The following is a 17,688-nucleotide window of genomic DNA, read 5'->3' as shown; positions in this document are numbered from 1 at the left end:
CCTCCTTTCTATGCCCAGATTTGTCCTATGGCTCCTACTATGTGGATGCTGACTACCCAGTGACCAAAACTCTGAGGGATCCTGTGGCTGTGGAAGTGCACATCGTGAACAGGACTGACCCTAACCTTGTTCTCAGTCTTGGGGACTGCTGGGTCACCCCAGGACCTTCTGCTTCCAGCCAGCCCCAGTGGAGCCTTCTGGTGAATGGGTAGGTGCCCCGTGTGTGTGTTGGGGGGGGGGGGGGTTGGCTGTTCAATGCTAACTGGGGGGGGTCTGCTTGTCCCAGGTGCCCATACACAGGGGACAACTATTTGACTAGTTTGGTGACTGTGGACAGCACATCTGGAGTGGCCTACCCAAGTCATTACAAGAGATTTGTGTTTGAGATGTTTGCTTTTGTGGATCCTGTCACTCAGCAAGCCTTGGCTGAAAAGGTGGGTTTACTTGCCGAGTGTTTAATTGTGCATCTGCTGCTTTGAAGCTCTTGTAGTGTCACATAAGATTCTCCAACTTTAGTGTAGAATCTGTAGTCCCTGACAAAGCATCTCATCTTTGTTCTCTGTAGATCTTCATCTACTGTGTTGCTGCTGCCTGCTATCCCTCTGCCACAGACCCCTGTACTCAGAGCTGCTCTGCAAGAAGTGAGTAGCCTGTGGTTTGGCTTTGCTGTGGTGGCTGATGCAGTGCTTTGTAAAACATGCACCGAGATAGCAGTGTGGGTAAAATGGGGTGGGCCATTAAACAACCAAATGGCTTATTTGATCTAAACCTTGCATCTCTGCTTTCAGGATCTGGCAGGGCTGCACAGAAGTTTGCACAAATTGCTTATTCCAAGAAGAATGTGCTCCTTCACAGTGGTCCTGTGGTCCTAGAGGCTGACCAGGTGCACACCTCCAGACTGGAGCAGAAAGGTAACCATCTTGATTCTCCTCCTGGAGTAGGCCTAAGTTCTGCTTGTAGGCTTGGCTGATCCTTTTGTCTTCATCTTTCATTGTGGTTTGGAGAGAATCTCATTTGTCTTCCTCCCACAGCCCCTTTTCCCACTGGATCCCTGGTGCTGGGAGCTGCAGCTTCCATGTTGATGATTGTGCTGGTGTTGTCTGTAGTTGCTGTGAGGAGGCTGAACTGGCAAAATGTGAATCTGAAATTTTAATAAAAGCTCTTTAATGAAACTTGCAGTTTTTGACTGGTTAATTAATGAACAGAACCCTACATGGATGTGGTGGTTTGATTTAAGAAATGGGTTATGCATGGTGACCTGCATATCTCCTGCCAAGCAACCCACACAATCTTGCTGTGCTTTTGACACTACCAATTTAATTGGACTGGTGCCACAATCCTGAACTCAAACCCACAGGTCTCTGTGGGCACCCTTTTGATGCCTACTTTTCAATGTTACTGTATAAGATGCTGGTACAGGTTGTCTTTGTAAGATGAATGGAGTTTTAAACATGGGGCAGAAGCACAAAATGCCCAATTACACCCCAATCTGCACTTTGACCCAAATTTATCTGATTTCATGGCCGTTCAATTTTGCTCGGCATCACTTCGGACTGAAAAGGTGACACATGGCAGTAAATTTCATGTCTAAAACCTTCAGTTTCGTGCTACCACCTTTAGCTGCGTTGCTACTCTTAATGCTGCATGTTTATAACTCCCTGGTGTAACTGGTTCGGTTGGTTTAATCCAATTTTATGCTTTTTGGGGGGTGTGCTGCCCCCCCCATGAGATAGTGGATGTGTGCTATTGTGAAATCCACCATAACTGTGGATATTCTAAGTTAGGCAAGCATAGTGTTGTCTCAGTGCTGGGCCTTTTTCTCTCTATCTTGCCATGTCCTATCCTTCAGTTCCTTAGTTTTCTTTACCAGTACTCTGCTGATGTGATCCTCTGGTGGGAATGACCAGTAGAGCTGCTCATCACACAGGTTTCCATATAAACAGACTTGTAGATCATGTGAAGGACCCTCTGCAACATCTGTCACAAATTGACCTCATTGTCCATGCCCCAGTCTATTCAGTACACCCTCATTTCAACTCATTGTCCCCAAGATGGTGACAGATGAGACTGTCCTTCAGTGGCTGTGTTGCAAAGGTCTCCGACTTCCAGATTCACTCTGTGCCATATTAACTCATTGAAAAGACCTGACCATGTGCAGCACATCTGGATCAAGCGGTGGTCTTGTCACATCTCTGCTGGAGGGAGTGATGGCCTGTGCCACACAGTTTGTCCAGATTCAAAATGGAGTGGGAAATCTGCTGTTGTGCCCTTCTCCGTTGGGTGGTGTTACACCACTTTTACGGCACTACATTTGCTTCCTTTAGTATTGGATACAGTCCTATGAAAAAAATTTGGAACCCCTCTCAGCCTGCATAATTGACTCTCCTTTCAATAAAAAGAACAGTGGTCTGTCTTTCTTTTCCTAGGAGTACTGTGGGGTGTTCCAGATTTTTAGTGACGCAGTATTTAGTTGTATGAAATTATATCAAATGTGAAATACTGGCTGTGCACAAATGTGGGTCCCCTTGTCATTGTGCTGATTTGAATGCCTATCACTGCTCAATGCTGATTACTTACAACACCAAATTGGCTGATGAGTGCATTAAGTTTTGAACTTCATAGACAGGTGTGTCCCATCATGAGATATAAAGGTATTTAAGGTGGGCCATTGCAAGTTGTGCTTCCTTCCCTTTGACTCTCCTCTGAAGAGTGACAGACAGCATTGGGTCCTCAAAGCAACTCTCCAAAGATCTGAAAACAAAGATTGAGTCTCCTGGTTTAGGGGAAGGTCACAAAAAGCTATCTCAGGTTTAAACTGTCAGTTTCAACTGTAAGGAATGGAATCGGGAAATGGAAGGCCACAGGCACAGTTGATGTTAAACACAGCAGGTCTGGCAGGCCAAGAAAAATACAGGAGCGGCATATGCGCAGGATTGTGAGAATGGTGACAGACAACCCACAGATCACCTCCAAAGACCTGCAAGAACATCATGCTGCAGATGGTGTATCTGTACATCGTTCTACAATTCAATTTGCACAAAGAACATCTGTATGGCAGGGTGATGAGAAAGAAGCCCTTTCTGCACTCGCTCCACAAACAGTCGCTTGTTGTATGCCAATGCTCATTTAGACAAGCCAGATTCATTTGGGAACAAAGTGCTTTGGACCGATGAGACAAAAAAGGAGTTATTTGGTCAAAACAAAAATCACTTTGCATGGCAGAAGAAGAACACCGCATTCCAAGAAAAACTCCTGCTACCTCCTGTCAAATTTGGTGGAGGTTCCATCATGCTGTGTGGCTAGTTCAGGGACTGGGGCCCTTGTTAAAGTCGAGGGTTGGATGAATTCAACCCAATAGATACTTTATTAATCCCAATGGGAAATTCACATTCTTCAGCAGCAGCATACTGATACAATAAATAATAAATTAAAGAATGATAATAATGCAGGTGAAAAACAGACAATAACTATGTATAATGTTAAATGTTAACATTTACCCCCCCGGATGGAATTAAAGAGTCGCATAGTTTGGGGGAGGAACGATCTCCTCAATCTGTCTGTGGAGCAGGACAGTGACAGCAGTCTGTCGCTGATGCTGCACCTCTGTCTGGAGATGACACTGTTTAATGGATGCAGTGGATTCTCCATAATTGATAGGAGCCTGCTGAGCGCCCGTCGCTCTGCCACAGATGTTAAACTGTCCAGCTCCATGCCAACAATAGAGCTTGCCTTCCTCACCAGTTTGTCCAGGCGTGAGGCGTCTTTCCTCTTAATGCTGCCTCCCCAGCACACCACTGCATAGAAGAGGGCGCTCGCCACAACTGTCTGATAGAACATCTGCAGCATCTTATTGCAGATGCTGAAGGACGCCAGCCTTCTAAGGAAGTATAACCGGCTCTGTCCTTTCTTACACAGAGCATCAGTATTGGCAGTCCAGTCTAATTTATCATCCAGCTGCACTCCCAGATATTTATAAGTCTGCACCATCTGCACACAGTCACCTTTGATGATCACGAGGTCCATGAGGGGTTTGGACCTCCTAAAATCCACCACCAGCTCTTTGGTTTTGTTGGTGTTCAGGTGTAGGTGGTTTGAGTCGCACCATTTAACAAAGTCCTTGATTAGGTCCCTATACTCCTCCTCCAGCCCATTCCTGATGCAGCCCACGATAGCAGTGTCATCAGCGAACTTTTGCACTTGCACGAGTGCGACTTAAACCACCTACAACTGAACACCAGCAAAACCAAGGAACTGGTGGTGGATTTTAGGAGACCCAGGCCCCTCATGGACCCCGTGATTATCAGAGGTGACTGTGTGCAGAGGGTGCAGACCTATAAATACCTGGGAGTGCAGCTGGACGATAAATTGGACTGGACTGCCAATACTGATTATCTGTGCAAGAAAGGACAGAGCCGCCTGTACTTCCTTAGAAGACTGGCATCCTTCAACATCTGCAGTAAGATGCTGCAGATGTTCTATCAGATGGTTGTGGCGAGTGCCCTCTTCTACGCAGTGGTGTGCTGGGGAGGCAGCATTAAGAAGAAGGATGCCTCACGCCTGGACAAACTGGTGAGGAAGGCAGGCTCTATTGTTGGCATAGAGCTGGACGGTTTGACATCCGTAGCAGAGCAACGGGCACTCAGCAAGCTCCTATCAATTATGGAGAATCCACTACATCCATTAAACAGTGTCATCTCCAGACAGAGGAGCAGTTTCAGCGACAGACTGCTGTCACTGTCCTGCTCCACAGACAGACTGAGAAGATCATTCCTCCCCCAAACTATGCGACTCTTCAATTCCACCAGAGGGGTAAACGTTGAACATTATTCAAGTTATTGTCTGTTTTTTACCTGCATTTTTTATTACTCTTTAATTTAATATTTTTTGCTGCTGGAGTATGTGAATTTCCCCCTGGGATTAATAAAGTATCTATCTATCTATCTATCTATCTATCTATCTATCTATCTATCTATCTATCTATCTATCTATCTAGGCTGAACAGGACCGGAGAAAGTACAGTCCCCTGTGGCACTCCTGTGTTGCTGACCACAATGTCAGACGTGCAGTTCCCAAGACGCACATACTGAGGTCTGTCTTTAAGATAGTCCACAAAAAAATATCAACAAATTCTTCAGGATAATGTTCAAGCATCTGTCACAAAGTTGAAGTTACGCAGGGGTTGGATATTCCAACAAGACAAGGAGCCAAAACACAGTTTGAAATCTACAAAGGCATTCATGCAGAGGGAGAAGTACAATGTTCTGGAATGGCCGTCACAGTCCCCTGACTTGAATATCGAACATCGAAAATCTATGGGATGATTTGAAGCAGGCTGTCAATCAAATTGAACTGAACTGGAGAGATTTTGTATGAATAATGGTCAACAAAACCTCCATCCAGAATCAGACACTCAAAGGCTATAGGAGGACAGCGTCTAGAGGCTGTTAGATTAGCAAAAGGAGGCTCAACTAAGTATTGATGTCATATCTCTGTTGGGGTGCCCACATTTATGCATGTAATTTTATGATGCATATTGCATATTTTCTGTTAATCCAATAAACTTAATATCATTGCTGAAATACTACTGTGTCCATAAGGCATATCATACACTGTAAACCCTGCAGTCCAAATAACTTAATTCTCTTAAGGTGTGTAAACTTAAATCTTTCATAAAAGTTCAGGTAACTTAAGTTAATGTTGTTCTTACTGGCAATATAATTTTGAGTTTTGTAAACTTAATTTATTTGATGATGTATGACAGTATTGCATGGGGCAGAGTGGTGGCTCTGAGGCTAAGGATCTGCGCTGGTATCCCGAAGGTTGCCGGTTCGAATCCCTGTCACTGCCAAAAGAGATTCTACTCTGCTGGACCCTTGAGCAAGGCCCTTAACCTGTAATTGCTCCAGGGGTGCTGTACAATGGCTGACCCTGCGCTCTGACCCCAAGGGGTATGCGAAAACTAACAAATTCCTAATACAAGAAATTATATAAGGCGAAATAAAGAACAAAAAAAACCCAAAAAGTACCTAATATTCAGAATTATAAAGTCACATTCACTGTGAATTCTCAAATTATGACAATGTGTCTGCATTGTTACGTCTGTTCTATGCACCTCCACCACTGCGACGCGGGATAGAAAGACAGAAAAACGCTGAGTAAGTACTTATCGTAATATATAATCTAAACTAAAAAATAATCATAGTCTTGTTAGTTTGTTGATATGTATGAGTCCAGTGTGTAAAACTTAATGCGTCTTTATCCGACAACTTTGTCGTTGCAATAGCTCCGTGTTATTTCTGTGGTAGAAAAAAGACAAACTAAAGAAGTGTGGATGAACAGCCAACAAACTCCGCTAATTTTTGGCTCTTGCTAAATTACTCGGCCATTTTAACGCTATCACGTAAGTTACGTTATAACACTGATGCAACTAGTTGTTCAAAGTTTCTTTATGGTTATCGATAAGTGGTTTATTACCAGCAACACGCTGTGACTTTCACAGGGTACTTCTTAATGACATGCATTAGATGTTAGTGGCGAGGTGTCGTTCTTGAAAGCGCGGAAGCTCGTTGATTTTTCTTCTTTTTTCTCCTACTTTTTCTAAATACTTGTTGGAAGTAGAGCGTGCATTCTGAGAAGTTCCAATGCGAACTGAAGTGGATCCTGCTAACCGTTTATGTACTTTTAAGATCTGAAATGAAGGTGCGGTTATTACAGCAGTAATGGTATTTAAAGGTATGGATTGAATGGTGTACTGAGCTAATTTCAGTATTTTATGTATTCCAGTGAGGTGCAGTTGAAAATATTGGAAAAACTGTTTTAAAAATCATTAAAACAATCAACTCGTGTTCAGCTGAGTCACAGAGCTGCCAGTGCTACCCGTGAACAGGTTTGATAATTTGATTACGTTGTTACATTTTAAAAGTAACTGTACATTTCAAAATCAGAGTCTTTGTTTAATGTTGTCAATTATTAATGTCATAACAAAAGAGAAAAGAGAGAAAAGTACCTCTGATTGGAAGGATGATGCAGACCACATTTGCCCTGACACGACAGACCATCATCCAATCCAGCCCACCAGTGAAAACGAGAACCAGAACCTCTGGCAGGCTCTGCGCATAGAGTCTGAGGTAAAGTGGTGTATCAGTTGTTTCAATGACGCTCCAGTGCTTGTAAATAATATTTCTCTTGAATTGATATGTACAAGGTGGTCCAGATCTAATTATGCACTGATTGCATTGCATTAAAAGTTGCATAGTTAGATCTGGACCACCCTGATGTTCTATTACTGTTTACTTAGGTATATGCAGAATTCCAGCAGATCACAAACCAGAACCTGCACAACATATTCTCTGCAGAGCTTGATCATCACATCCCACGCTTGGTGACCTTGTTTAGACAGAAGGCATCCATAACTGGAAAGATTGCCAATTCTTTGGCTGGCATTTTGAAAGTCCATGATGAACAGGTACTACACTACCTTCTTCAAAGTTACAGAAGTGAAATATGAGCTTTTTAATGAGCAAACTTGTGTATGTGTTATTAGTTGCTGTTCCGGGATGTATCTTATTTTGAGTAAAGTGCTAAATCATTGGCTACTTGTCTTTTTACAGAATGTCACTCCATGTGTATTTCATGGCCCACATAATGCTTAGGACGTTAGGGCATTTTAGGGCACATTTATTTGCTGCTGCTGTTTGGATCACAATGCAGGGTTTGATGTTTGGTTTAGTCGCCATGTGTTGGTCACAGTTTGAATGTGTGGAATAATAAAAATTTAAAATCAGTATATAAAATAATAGTTGAACAAAGAATCTTGGGCTGATGACCTTTTGACCTAGTCCAAGGGAGGGGGAGATTTCGTGACTACGCCTTAGTGCAATGAAATTTTTATACTTAGATAAACAAGTCTAAAATGCCTTGATGATTACTTTCTGTGTGCATTTGGGTGGATGGAAAATATATTATTATGCAAACCAGCTGATACTAAGAAAATGTATATGTATATATATATTTGCAAGTTAAGATTGTTAAAAGAGGGAAACCATTACCTATATAATCATTTTAACAATATAAGTATATTACTAGTTTGTATTAATAGGCTATGGATTAATTGATTATTAATATGACTTACTTAAACTAATGAACTAACGATTAATTGTTTATTAATAAGACTTCCATATAAAAAATTAAGCATGTACGCAAAGCTGAAAGAACAAACTTACAACATTTTTTTCAAACTGCTGACTCTTAGTCTGTACTCAGGAAAACTGCTAATCTTTTTTAAAGTTCAAACGTCTGTGATTTTTGTTTAATCAACAGTAATAGGTTCTTTCACTTCTTCTTCAGTTGTTTTGAACAAATGTGTTGTAATATTACTAAATTCCCCCAAAGAATTGTGTAACCTTGTCACATGACAAGCTGTCTCTGTAAGATGTAAGTCTCTGCTATAAAGGAATCTCAAAAACACACAAGATTTGCTGGTAACTGTCAGTGACACAAGCTGACAGGGGCTGCAGTGGTCTCTCTGCATATCAAGAATAAACAAATTGCTTTTTTACTCTATATCTGCTGTCTGCCTGCTGTTTACCCCGAACCTTCATTCACAAATGAAAAACTAAGACAGACTAATTCTTATTTAGTTCAGTTTAGTTTTGTTATACTTTCACTTTAGACAGTCTTCGCTGGTGTTTATTTTATGAACTTAATTTATACGGGCGGCACGGTGGTGCAGTGGTAGCGCTGCTGCCTCGCAGTTAGGAGACCTGGGTTCGCTTCCTGGGTCCTCCCTGTGTGGAGTTTGCATGTTCTCCCCGTGTCTGCGTGGGTTTCCTCCCACAATCCAAAGACATGCAGGTTAGGTGGATTGGCAATTCTAAATTGGCCCTTGGTGTGTTTGTGTGTGTCCTGCGGTGGGTTGGCACCCTGCCCGGGATTGGTTCCTGCCTTGTGCCCTGTGTTGGCTGGGATTGGCTCCAGCAGACCCCCGTGACCCTGTGTTAGGATTCAGCGGGTTGGAAAATGGATGGATGGATGGATGGACTTAATTCATACAATAAAATGCAATTCTGTCTACAATTCTATTCTCCTTAGGAATTACATGATAGACACACAAAACGTACCACTGTCCTCCATGCACTTCCTATGTTTCTGCGAGAGGGTTACTCTGGATTTATGAGAACATGCAAGGTTGGTTATAAACTTGTATTACATATTTTAGACTTTTTAAACTTTCCTGTTTGTGATTGTGTATTCTTTTGAGTTATTGATTGTGAAAGAGCTGTGTTTCCATTTCTTTCAGGATATTGATAAGGCAGAGCTTGTGAATGCACCTATGGCCCTGATTACAGTGAACAGGAACAACACCAGCTGTCCAGTTCAATACCAATCTGGAACATTCTTGGTCATTATTATTGAAAGTGATTCCCAGGTTTGGGGATGCCCTCGTGGTAATGTTCAGTCTCCTATATGCTCTACATCTTAGTTAGCCCAAAGGACTGACAAACACTTTTGAATTCTTTCAAAAGATTTTGCTTAGTTTGGAAGATGGCAAATTGTCACCCAGACTGCGGACTCTCAAGAATAATTTGATGGTAAATACCTAGAAACTGATCTGAGAAAGTGATGTCTAGCCTTTAGAGAATTATATTGAAAAAGGGCACTTTTGCCACTTAGTTTGAGACGTATGTAGCCCAGGTAGAAATGTGCTTAAATAACTGATTGATGTAAAAATGTTTGTGTTTTAAACTGTTGACTTTGGTGGAGCAGTTCGTTTATGTGTTTATGCAGACTTGTATTTTGATAACCGGATGTTGTAGAGAAAACAGAAGGGGGGTAGAAGGACGAGCTGTGAAGAAGAACGGAGAAGAGAAAAGAAAAACAGCGTGACGCCGAGGTGGTGTAGACAGAAAGTTTGGGAAACAAATTATCAGCAAGATAATTTACCGGAATACCAACAGCTGAGATAGACGGACAATTTCGATTAGACGTTCACCGTGTCTATCCGGCGAAGAACACTTCATTAACACTAGAATTACCAGAGCCTACGAAAAAACTCGTAAATCCGTCCCACCTTAAATCGCGTCTTAAATCCGTTTGCACCTCTCCGCCAGAGTCCTTTGTCATCTAAATGTGCTGATAAAGCTACTAGCAGCCAGCTATTCCATCCCCCCACCGACTTAGAATGAACTTCTCTCCTAGCTGAAGCCTTGCCTTGATTTGATTACCTGGGATTGAAGTGGAGTTTTACAGTGGAAATAATTCTAGCGTTATTTGGAATACACGCATTTCATGTGTGTTCCAGTTCTATAGTTGGCTGTGCAAACACATTTTTAAAACAGAAACGTTTTTCATATTCTGATAGTAAATGACAAAATGTAGGCATAAACTATATAACGTATGAAGCCTGAAGTCCATATATCAAAGAAACACTTTCACAAAAGGTACAAATAAAAGAACACGTGCGCCTTCATTCAAAAAAAAAAAAAAAAAAAAGCCGCGTTAGCATGCCACATTGACTTCCTTACTGCAACCGCCGCGGTGGCGTAATGGTATCAGCTCCTGACTGTGACTCAGAGGGTGGCGAGTTCGATTCCGCACGGCTCCACTTCGAGAAATTAACTGCTCTTATTCTTACAATTTTAGAATAACAATATAAATTTGATTTCAGTCTGTAACAGGCGGTGTAACTTATGATACTGGTAAAGGTTAGCTTTTTTTTTTTTTTTTTTTTTAATTCACTTTTCATTCTCGCAGTCGCATTCAGAATCAATCCATACAACCCCATCTGACACAGCTGGTTTCACATAAATAAAAGTGCACTTTTATTCAAGACTATAACCGAAGAATAAAGAAAGCAAGTTACAGTTGGTGGTTGATACGACAGCTTGCGTGGTGCAATGTTAAGAACTGCTGATTTCCGATCCATGCTATATAAAATCATCACATTCAAATATTAACAGTTCCCACACACCCAAGGTCCGCCATTCCTACATTTACAACATGTGTACTTGTTGCAGTGTACACACCTCTCTGTGCTATGGTTCCTATTACAGTGAATGAGCACCTGACACTGTACTTTCTTCCCTGGGGGAAGCTGAGGTCTTAGAACGGAAGTTTGTTGACGCTGTATCATCTTTTCTTTTTCCATCGCCTTTTCCTGTAAGAAGCGACGACGAAGTTCCTCTGCAAGGTGAGCCATGAACACTCTTCTTTTCTCAGCGGACCCCGTGCATGCCTTATACAATACGTGTGCGTTCATCGCTGCTAGGTCAAGGATGTTGTACAACACAGCAACCGGCCACCTGCGTGTTCCTGTGTGCACTGAACAAGCACGCGCCTTCTGGTCCATGATGTCAACGCCACGCTGGGGAAAAAAGAAAGACAAATATATGTGACATTTTGAAGAAATCATTTTATCACCAGAAGAGCACCAGAATACTTCGTCACACTAATATTTTTTTCATTAGCATACCTTCATGTGGTTGTAGTCTGTGACCGTGTTTGTTTTTTTTTTTTTTATCTTGCCCAATCTCCACATCATGGTGCATTGTGCTGAGAATGCAGACAGACTTCATCTTTTTGGGCACATACACTGTCAGCATGGCACTGGGAGATCTAAACACCAGCGTGGAGAATTGTTCGTGTACTGAACTGACTTTAGCTGCAGGTGGAAGTTCCCGTCGCACTTTATTCATGGTGCCAAGCAGAGTTGTATTGCGGTGCAGCAGTCTATTAGCCAGCGAAAGTGACGTGAAGAAGTTGTCTGTTGTTACGGTTCTGCCTTTGTCCAGAAATGGCTCCATAAGCTTTATGACCACAGACTCGGAAAGTCTTTCTCCCGTGGGACGACTGGGATCTTTTCCTAAATAAGGAGTGGCATTGCACATGTACTTTGTCTCCAAATCTGCCACAATCCAAAAAACGTTAACATTATACAAAGTTATTGTCTGTTTTTATCTGAATTTTTATTACTCTTTAATATTTTCTTTATCAGTATGCTGCTACTGGAGTATGTGAATTTCCCCTTGGGATTAATAAAGTATCTATCTATTATAGTATCTATCTATTTCTATTTCTAGTATCTATCTATTATTATATAGCACCTTTCATATCTATCTATCTATCTATCTATCTATCTATCTATCTATCTATCTATCTATCTATCTATCTATCTATCTATCTATCTATCTATCTATCTATCTATCTATCTATCTATCTATCTATCTATCTATCTATCTATCGTGCATCCTGAAAGTATTCCCAGTGCATCACTTTTCCACATTTTGTTATGTTACAGCCTTATTCCAAATGGATTAAATTCATTTTTTTCCTTAGAATTCTGCACACAACACCCCATAATGACAACGTGAAAAAAGTTTACTTGAGATTTTTGCAAATTTATTAGTATTTATAAGTATTCACAGCCTTTGCTCAATACTTTGTCGATGCCCCTTTGGCAGCAATTCCAGCCTCAAGTCTTGTTAAATATGATGCCACAAGCTTGGCACACCTATCCTTGGCCAGTTTCGCCCATTCCTCTTTGCAGCACCTCTCAAGCTCCATCAGGTTGGATGGGAAGCGTCGGTGCACAGCCATTTTAAGATCTCTCCAGAGATGTTCAATCAGATTCAAGTCTGGTCTCTGGCTGGGCCACTCAAGGACATTCACAGAGTTGTCCTGAAGCCACTCCTTTGATATCTTGGCTGTGTGCTTAGGGTCGTTGTCCTGCTGAAAGATGAACCGTCGCCCCAGTCTGAGGTCAAGAGCGCTCTGGAGCAGGTTTTCATCCAGGATGTCTCTGTACATTGCTGCAGTCATCTTTCCCTTTATCCTGACTAGTCTCTCAGTCCCTGCCGCTGAAAAACATCCCCACAGCATGATGCTGCCACCACCATGCTTCACTGTAGAGATGGTGCCAGGATTCCTCCAAACGTAACGCCTGGCATTCACACCGAAGAGTTCAATCTTTGTCTCATCAGACCAGAGAATTTTCTTTCTCATGGTCTGAGAGTCCTTCAGGTGCCTTTTGGCAAACTCCAGGTGGGCTGCCATGTGCCTTTTACTAAGGAGTGACTTCCGTCTGGCCACTCTACCATACAGGCCTGATTGGTGGATTACTGCAGAAGTAATGCACAAGTGGCACCTCCTAATGTTCCCTCAAGGGATTCTGGTGTAAAACTGCAGGGTGATTCCACATCACAGATTCCTACTGCCACTACAGCAAAGTTTATTCATAGGATGCCATACACTGCACCTAAGGACAGTAAGGATTTAAACTACTATATGCCCTTCAGTGACAAGGTGCACCAGCAGCCTCCGAATGGATCAACATCAACTTTGAACCCAAATGCACCCCCTTATGGGGGCGGCTCACTTCCCAGATGTCACACTAAATAGACCTGATTCAGACAGTAAGAGACCTTATTGTCAACAGCCAGATTTGCAGCCGAGTACCGCATCTTCACTGTTTCATCATCACACACAGCATCAAGTACAGTATCTGTGTATTTTCCTGCAGCAAATAGGATGGATTTATTAATTAGCTCATCGCATGGCATTCCAAAGCCAACCCTGCCTTACTTTGAGAGTGGTAAGGAAAGTGACTCTGCCCTTCTTATGATGGCACTTGACAGTCTTTATAATAACCATGTACACCTTACTGAACAGTACAAGGATCAAGTGTTACTTGGACAGCTTAAATTACCAAGTGCATAGAAATTAGTCAAAGCCTGCATGTGTGATGTAAACCCATACACAACAGCATTAACCCTCATTCATGAATGGGGTGGGGTCTCCAAGACCCCCAGTCACAGATTTTCAAATTCTTTCCCTTTCAAGGTAATACGACGGCCATTAAATTTTCTGACTTTTCATTTTGTGTTGTCTTGAAAAATGTGCCGGAATCCGCTTCTCAGTAGCTTAGTGCAAATAAGTGCTACAGTAGCACAATGTAGTTAAGGGTCTCCGAGACCCCCCATTCATGGAAACGTTGCCATTTTTGTACGAGCGTTTTTGCTTCATTTCATATTTTATATTTGAATTTTCTATTTAAATTTGTATTTTCTTTGGTTTAGATTTTCTTGCTCCTGCCTGAGACATTGCTGGTGTATAGTATGTTGAGGAGCAAGTCCAGTTGATGTGTTTATGAACGAGGAGTCAACGACCAACAAAGAAATTCAATGAAAGTTTAGCCCTGGCTGAAATATTGAAGGAGTTGTTGGATTTCGATACATCAGACATCTCATGCCACTGATGAAACAAGGAAGCCCGAAATTATAACTGACTATAATCAGACAAACGGGGGTGTTGATAATATGAACAAAATTGTTCACGCGTACAGTGTCAAGTGCAAAACCAAGAGATGGCCTGTTGTTGTGTTCTTCAACTTTACTGGATATTGGTGCCTACAATGCCCTTGTAATCTGGATGTGCCGCAATCCTGACTGGAATAGGAACAAGAAATATCGTCGTCGACTCTTCCAGTGTGAGTTAGGTGAATCTTTGACGAAGCCATTGATTGAGCGCCGTTCTGAAACATAACAAGCACTATGACACAGTGTCAGACGTTCCATTGAGAGTACTGGAGTCGCAGTTCCGCTGAAACAGACCCCTGGAGATGCAAAAAATGTAGCTAAGAAGCGACGCTGTCACATGTGCCCAAGGACAAAGGAGAGAAAGATAAAGGCCGCTCACTCCCAGTGCAAACTTCCCGTCTGCCAGGAACATTCAGAGCATTCCCTCGTGTGTCCGGCCTGCAAACAAGTCGAAGTTGAGGCAGATTCTGAGTGACTGTCCTGTATGCGAATCAGACGTGTAACCTACGTCTTGTTTTAGTGCTACTATGACTGTATTTTATATGATTTGGTGAAAAGAACACTGAACACGCATTACTATTACAAAGGGAACATGTAAACCATTGAACATTTACATCACATTTACTTCATTTCAGAGGTAATCAAAATTTCTGAAGTTATTGTGTTGCTTTTTGGGCAGATTTCACCAGTTTCAAATGGTCTGCAACATGGGGGACTGAAAACCCACCATTCATGGAAACGTTCTAAAAATGGCATTCATAGATGAGGGTTAAAACCTTTAAAGGATAGCTATGGACCCCCTCACCACGGTTTGGTGGACTCAGGATTAGGTCACTGCTTTTTGCAGATGATGTTGTCCTGTTTGCTTCATCAGGCCGTGATCTTCAGCTCTCTTTGGATCGGTTCGCAGCTGAGTGTGAAGCGGCTGGGATAGAGAATCAACACCTCCAAATCCGAGACCATGGTCCTCAGCCGGAAAAGGGTGGAGTGCCCTCTCAGGGTTGGGAGCGAGATCCTGCCCCAAGTGGAGGAGTTCAAGTATCTCGGGGTCTTGTTCACGAGTGAGGGAAGAATGGAGCGTGAGATCGACAGGCAGATCGGTGCGGCATCTGCAGTAATGCGGGCTCTGCATCGGTCTGTCGTAGTGAAAAAGGAGCTGAGCCGCAAGGCGAAGCCCTCAATTTACCAGTCGATCTATGTTCCTACCCTCACCTATGGTCATGAGCAATGGGTAGTGACCGAAAGAACAAGATCGCGAATACAAGTGGCTGAAATGAGTTTCCTCCGCAGGGTGTCTGGGCTTTCCCTTAAAGATGGGGTGAGAAGCTCAGTCATCCGGGAGGGGCTCAGAGTAGAGCAGCTGCTCCTCCGCATCGAGAGGAGTCAGATGAGGTGGCTCGGGCATCTGATCAGGATGCCTCCTGGACGCCTCCCTGGTGAGGTGTTCTGGGCACGTCTAACCGGGAGGAGGCCCCGGGGAAGACCCAGGACACGCTGGAGGGACTATGTCTCTCGGTTGGCCTGGGAACGCCTTGGGATTCTCCCGGAAGAGATAGAAAAAGTGGCCGGGGAGAGGGAAGTCTGGGTATCTCTGCTCAAGCTGCTGCCCCCGCGACCCGACCTCGGATAAGCGGAAGAGGATGGATGGATGGGTGGATAACTATGGACAGCCTCGTCAACTGGTCCAGAGTGAAATTGGAGTGCAGATGTATACACCTTCTATTAAAATGGGAGACTCTGAGGCATGTGATGAATTTGCTCTCTCAGTCCACTCACTTGTTGGGGTGTTGAAAACGCTTGAAGGAGATAATGGGTATGAAGTGAAATGTGGCTTACATGTCGATCGTCTACTCTGCAAACTACCTCCTAGTTTTCGAGATGGGTTTGTGGAGTGCAGTACTGCATAACACAAGGCATATTGACCGGAAATGCTGACACAACTTATACGCTGCAGGATCTCTCCATCTGGTTACAGACCAAGTTACGAGGAAAACGAATCTCAGAGCGAGCTGTTCTTCTTTACCGAGGTGAGGTCATGAAGTCAGAGAGAAGAACACCACAATCTTACATCAAGAAGATTACTGTGCTGAAGCAAGACCAGCTGAAACAACAACATGCTCTATACAAACAAAAAGTGAATCAAAGGCTATACCATACTGCCCATACTGTAATTGTAAAGAACATTACCTAAATAACTGTGCAGAATTCAAGAAGTTAAGCATTGATGAGGTTATGAAATGCATGAAAAACAATGGCCGCTGTTGGAAATGTGCACATTCACATAAGCCTGAAGTCTACAAATTTAAGAAGTCTTGAAACTCTTGCAAGGAGCTTCACCTAAACATACTGCATGGGACAATTACTAACTCAAAGCAGAGAGTCCTAATGACAGTTGTTGAGCCAGAAATGATATATTTTGATCAGCTACCAAGACTACATAATGTCATGGTAAAGATTGTAAAAGTGCTACTTCACAATGCTGGACAATGCATTGAGGCCTTTGCTATACTAGATGATGGTTCAGATAGAACAATTATCTTGCCTTCAGCTATATGGAGTCTTAAGTTGGAGCAGAAAACAGAGACACCGACTCTTAGAACAGTGAGACGGGTGAATGGTGCATCAGTCACTTCTGATATCTCTTCTATAGCAGAGCCCTATAAGAAATACAAGATCACAAAGGCATTCACTGCAAACTGTCTGGGGTCCTCAGAGTATTCCTTCCCAATTTCCCAGCTTCAGAAGCGTTACCACCACCTACAGGGCCTTCCTTTGCCAGACATCAATAAGGTCCATCTCTTGCTTCTCATTGGTTCAGACTTTCCGCATTTGATTGTGCCAAGCCACCCAGTGATACAGGGACCACGGGGCACACCGATAGCTATACATAATAATTTGGGCTGGACTTTACAAGGTCCCACGGGTCTGCAGAAATTGCAGATAAATGATCACTCGTGCATGATGATATCCATTTGGGTGGAGTGGTGGCTCTGAGGCTAAGGATCTGCACTGGTATCCAGAAAGTTGCCGGTTCGAATCCCCATCACTGCCATAAGAGATCCTACTCTGCTAGGCCCTTGAGCAAGACCCTTAACCTGTAATTTCTCCAGGGGCGCTGTACATTGGCTGACCCTGCACTCTGACCCCAAGGGGTATGTGAAAACTAACAAATTCCTAATACAAGAAATTGTATAAGGTGGAATAAAGAAATTAGTGCGTATGAGTAATATAGAGTGTCAATGTCAGATGGACAAACTTCCCTACACGAATGAGAAACATGCTACACGATCACAATTGGACATACCAGCTGTAGAGCTGTTCCAAGTGTGAGACCTGCCCGGACACCACCAGATGGAGACCACATCTTTATATAAAA

At 42.9% G+C, this 17,688-nt stretch overlaps 2 protein-coding genes across 2 annotated transcripts in view; both read left to right on the top strand.

Annotated features, from left to right (window-relative positions):
- Positions 1-1,164, top strand: part of LOC114641561 (zona pellucida sperm-binding protein 4-like) — a 48,728-nt gene extending 47,564 nt beyond the window's left edge. Inside the window, exon 13 of the mRNA XM_051927468.1 lies at positions 1,120-1,164. Within this exon, the coding sequence (XP_051783428.1) occupies positions 1,120-1,153 (34 nt within the window). The 3' untranslated portion in view covers positions 1,154-1,164. The remainder of the gene's footprint in view (positions 1-1,119) is intronic.
- Positions 1-17,688, top strand: part of LOC114641560 (zona pellucida sperm-binding protein 4-like) — a 126,638-nt gene that overhangs the window by 12,907 nt on the left and 96,043 nt on the right. The gene's annotated exons all lie outside the window — the stretch shown is intronic.

The sequence above is a fragment of the Erpetoichthys calabaricus genome, chromosome 5 (assembly GCF_900747795.2).
Source record: "Erpetoichthys calabaricus chromosome 5, fErpCal1.3, whole genome shotgun sequence".
Taxonomy (NCBI): domain Eukaryota; kingdom Metazoa; phylum Chordata; class Cladistia; order Polypteriformes; family Polypteridae; genus Erpetoichthys; species Erpetoichthys calabaricus.
Note: the sequence above shows the minus strand (reverse complement) of the source record. Positions and strands in the feature narration are given on the sequence as shown.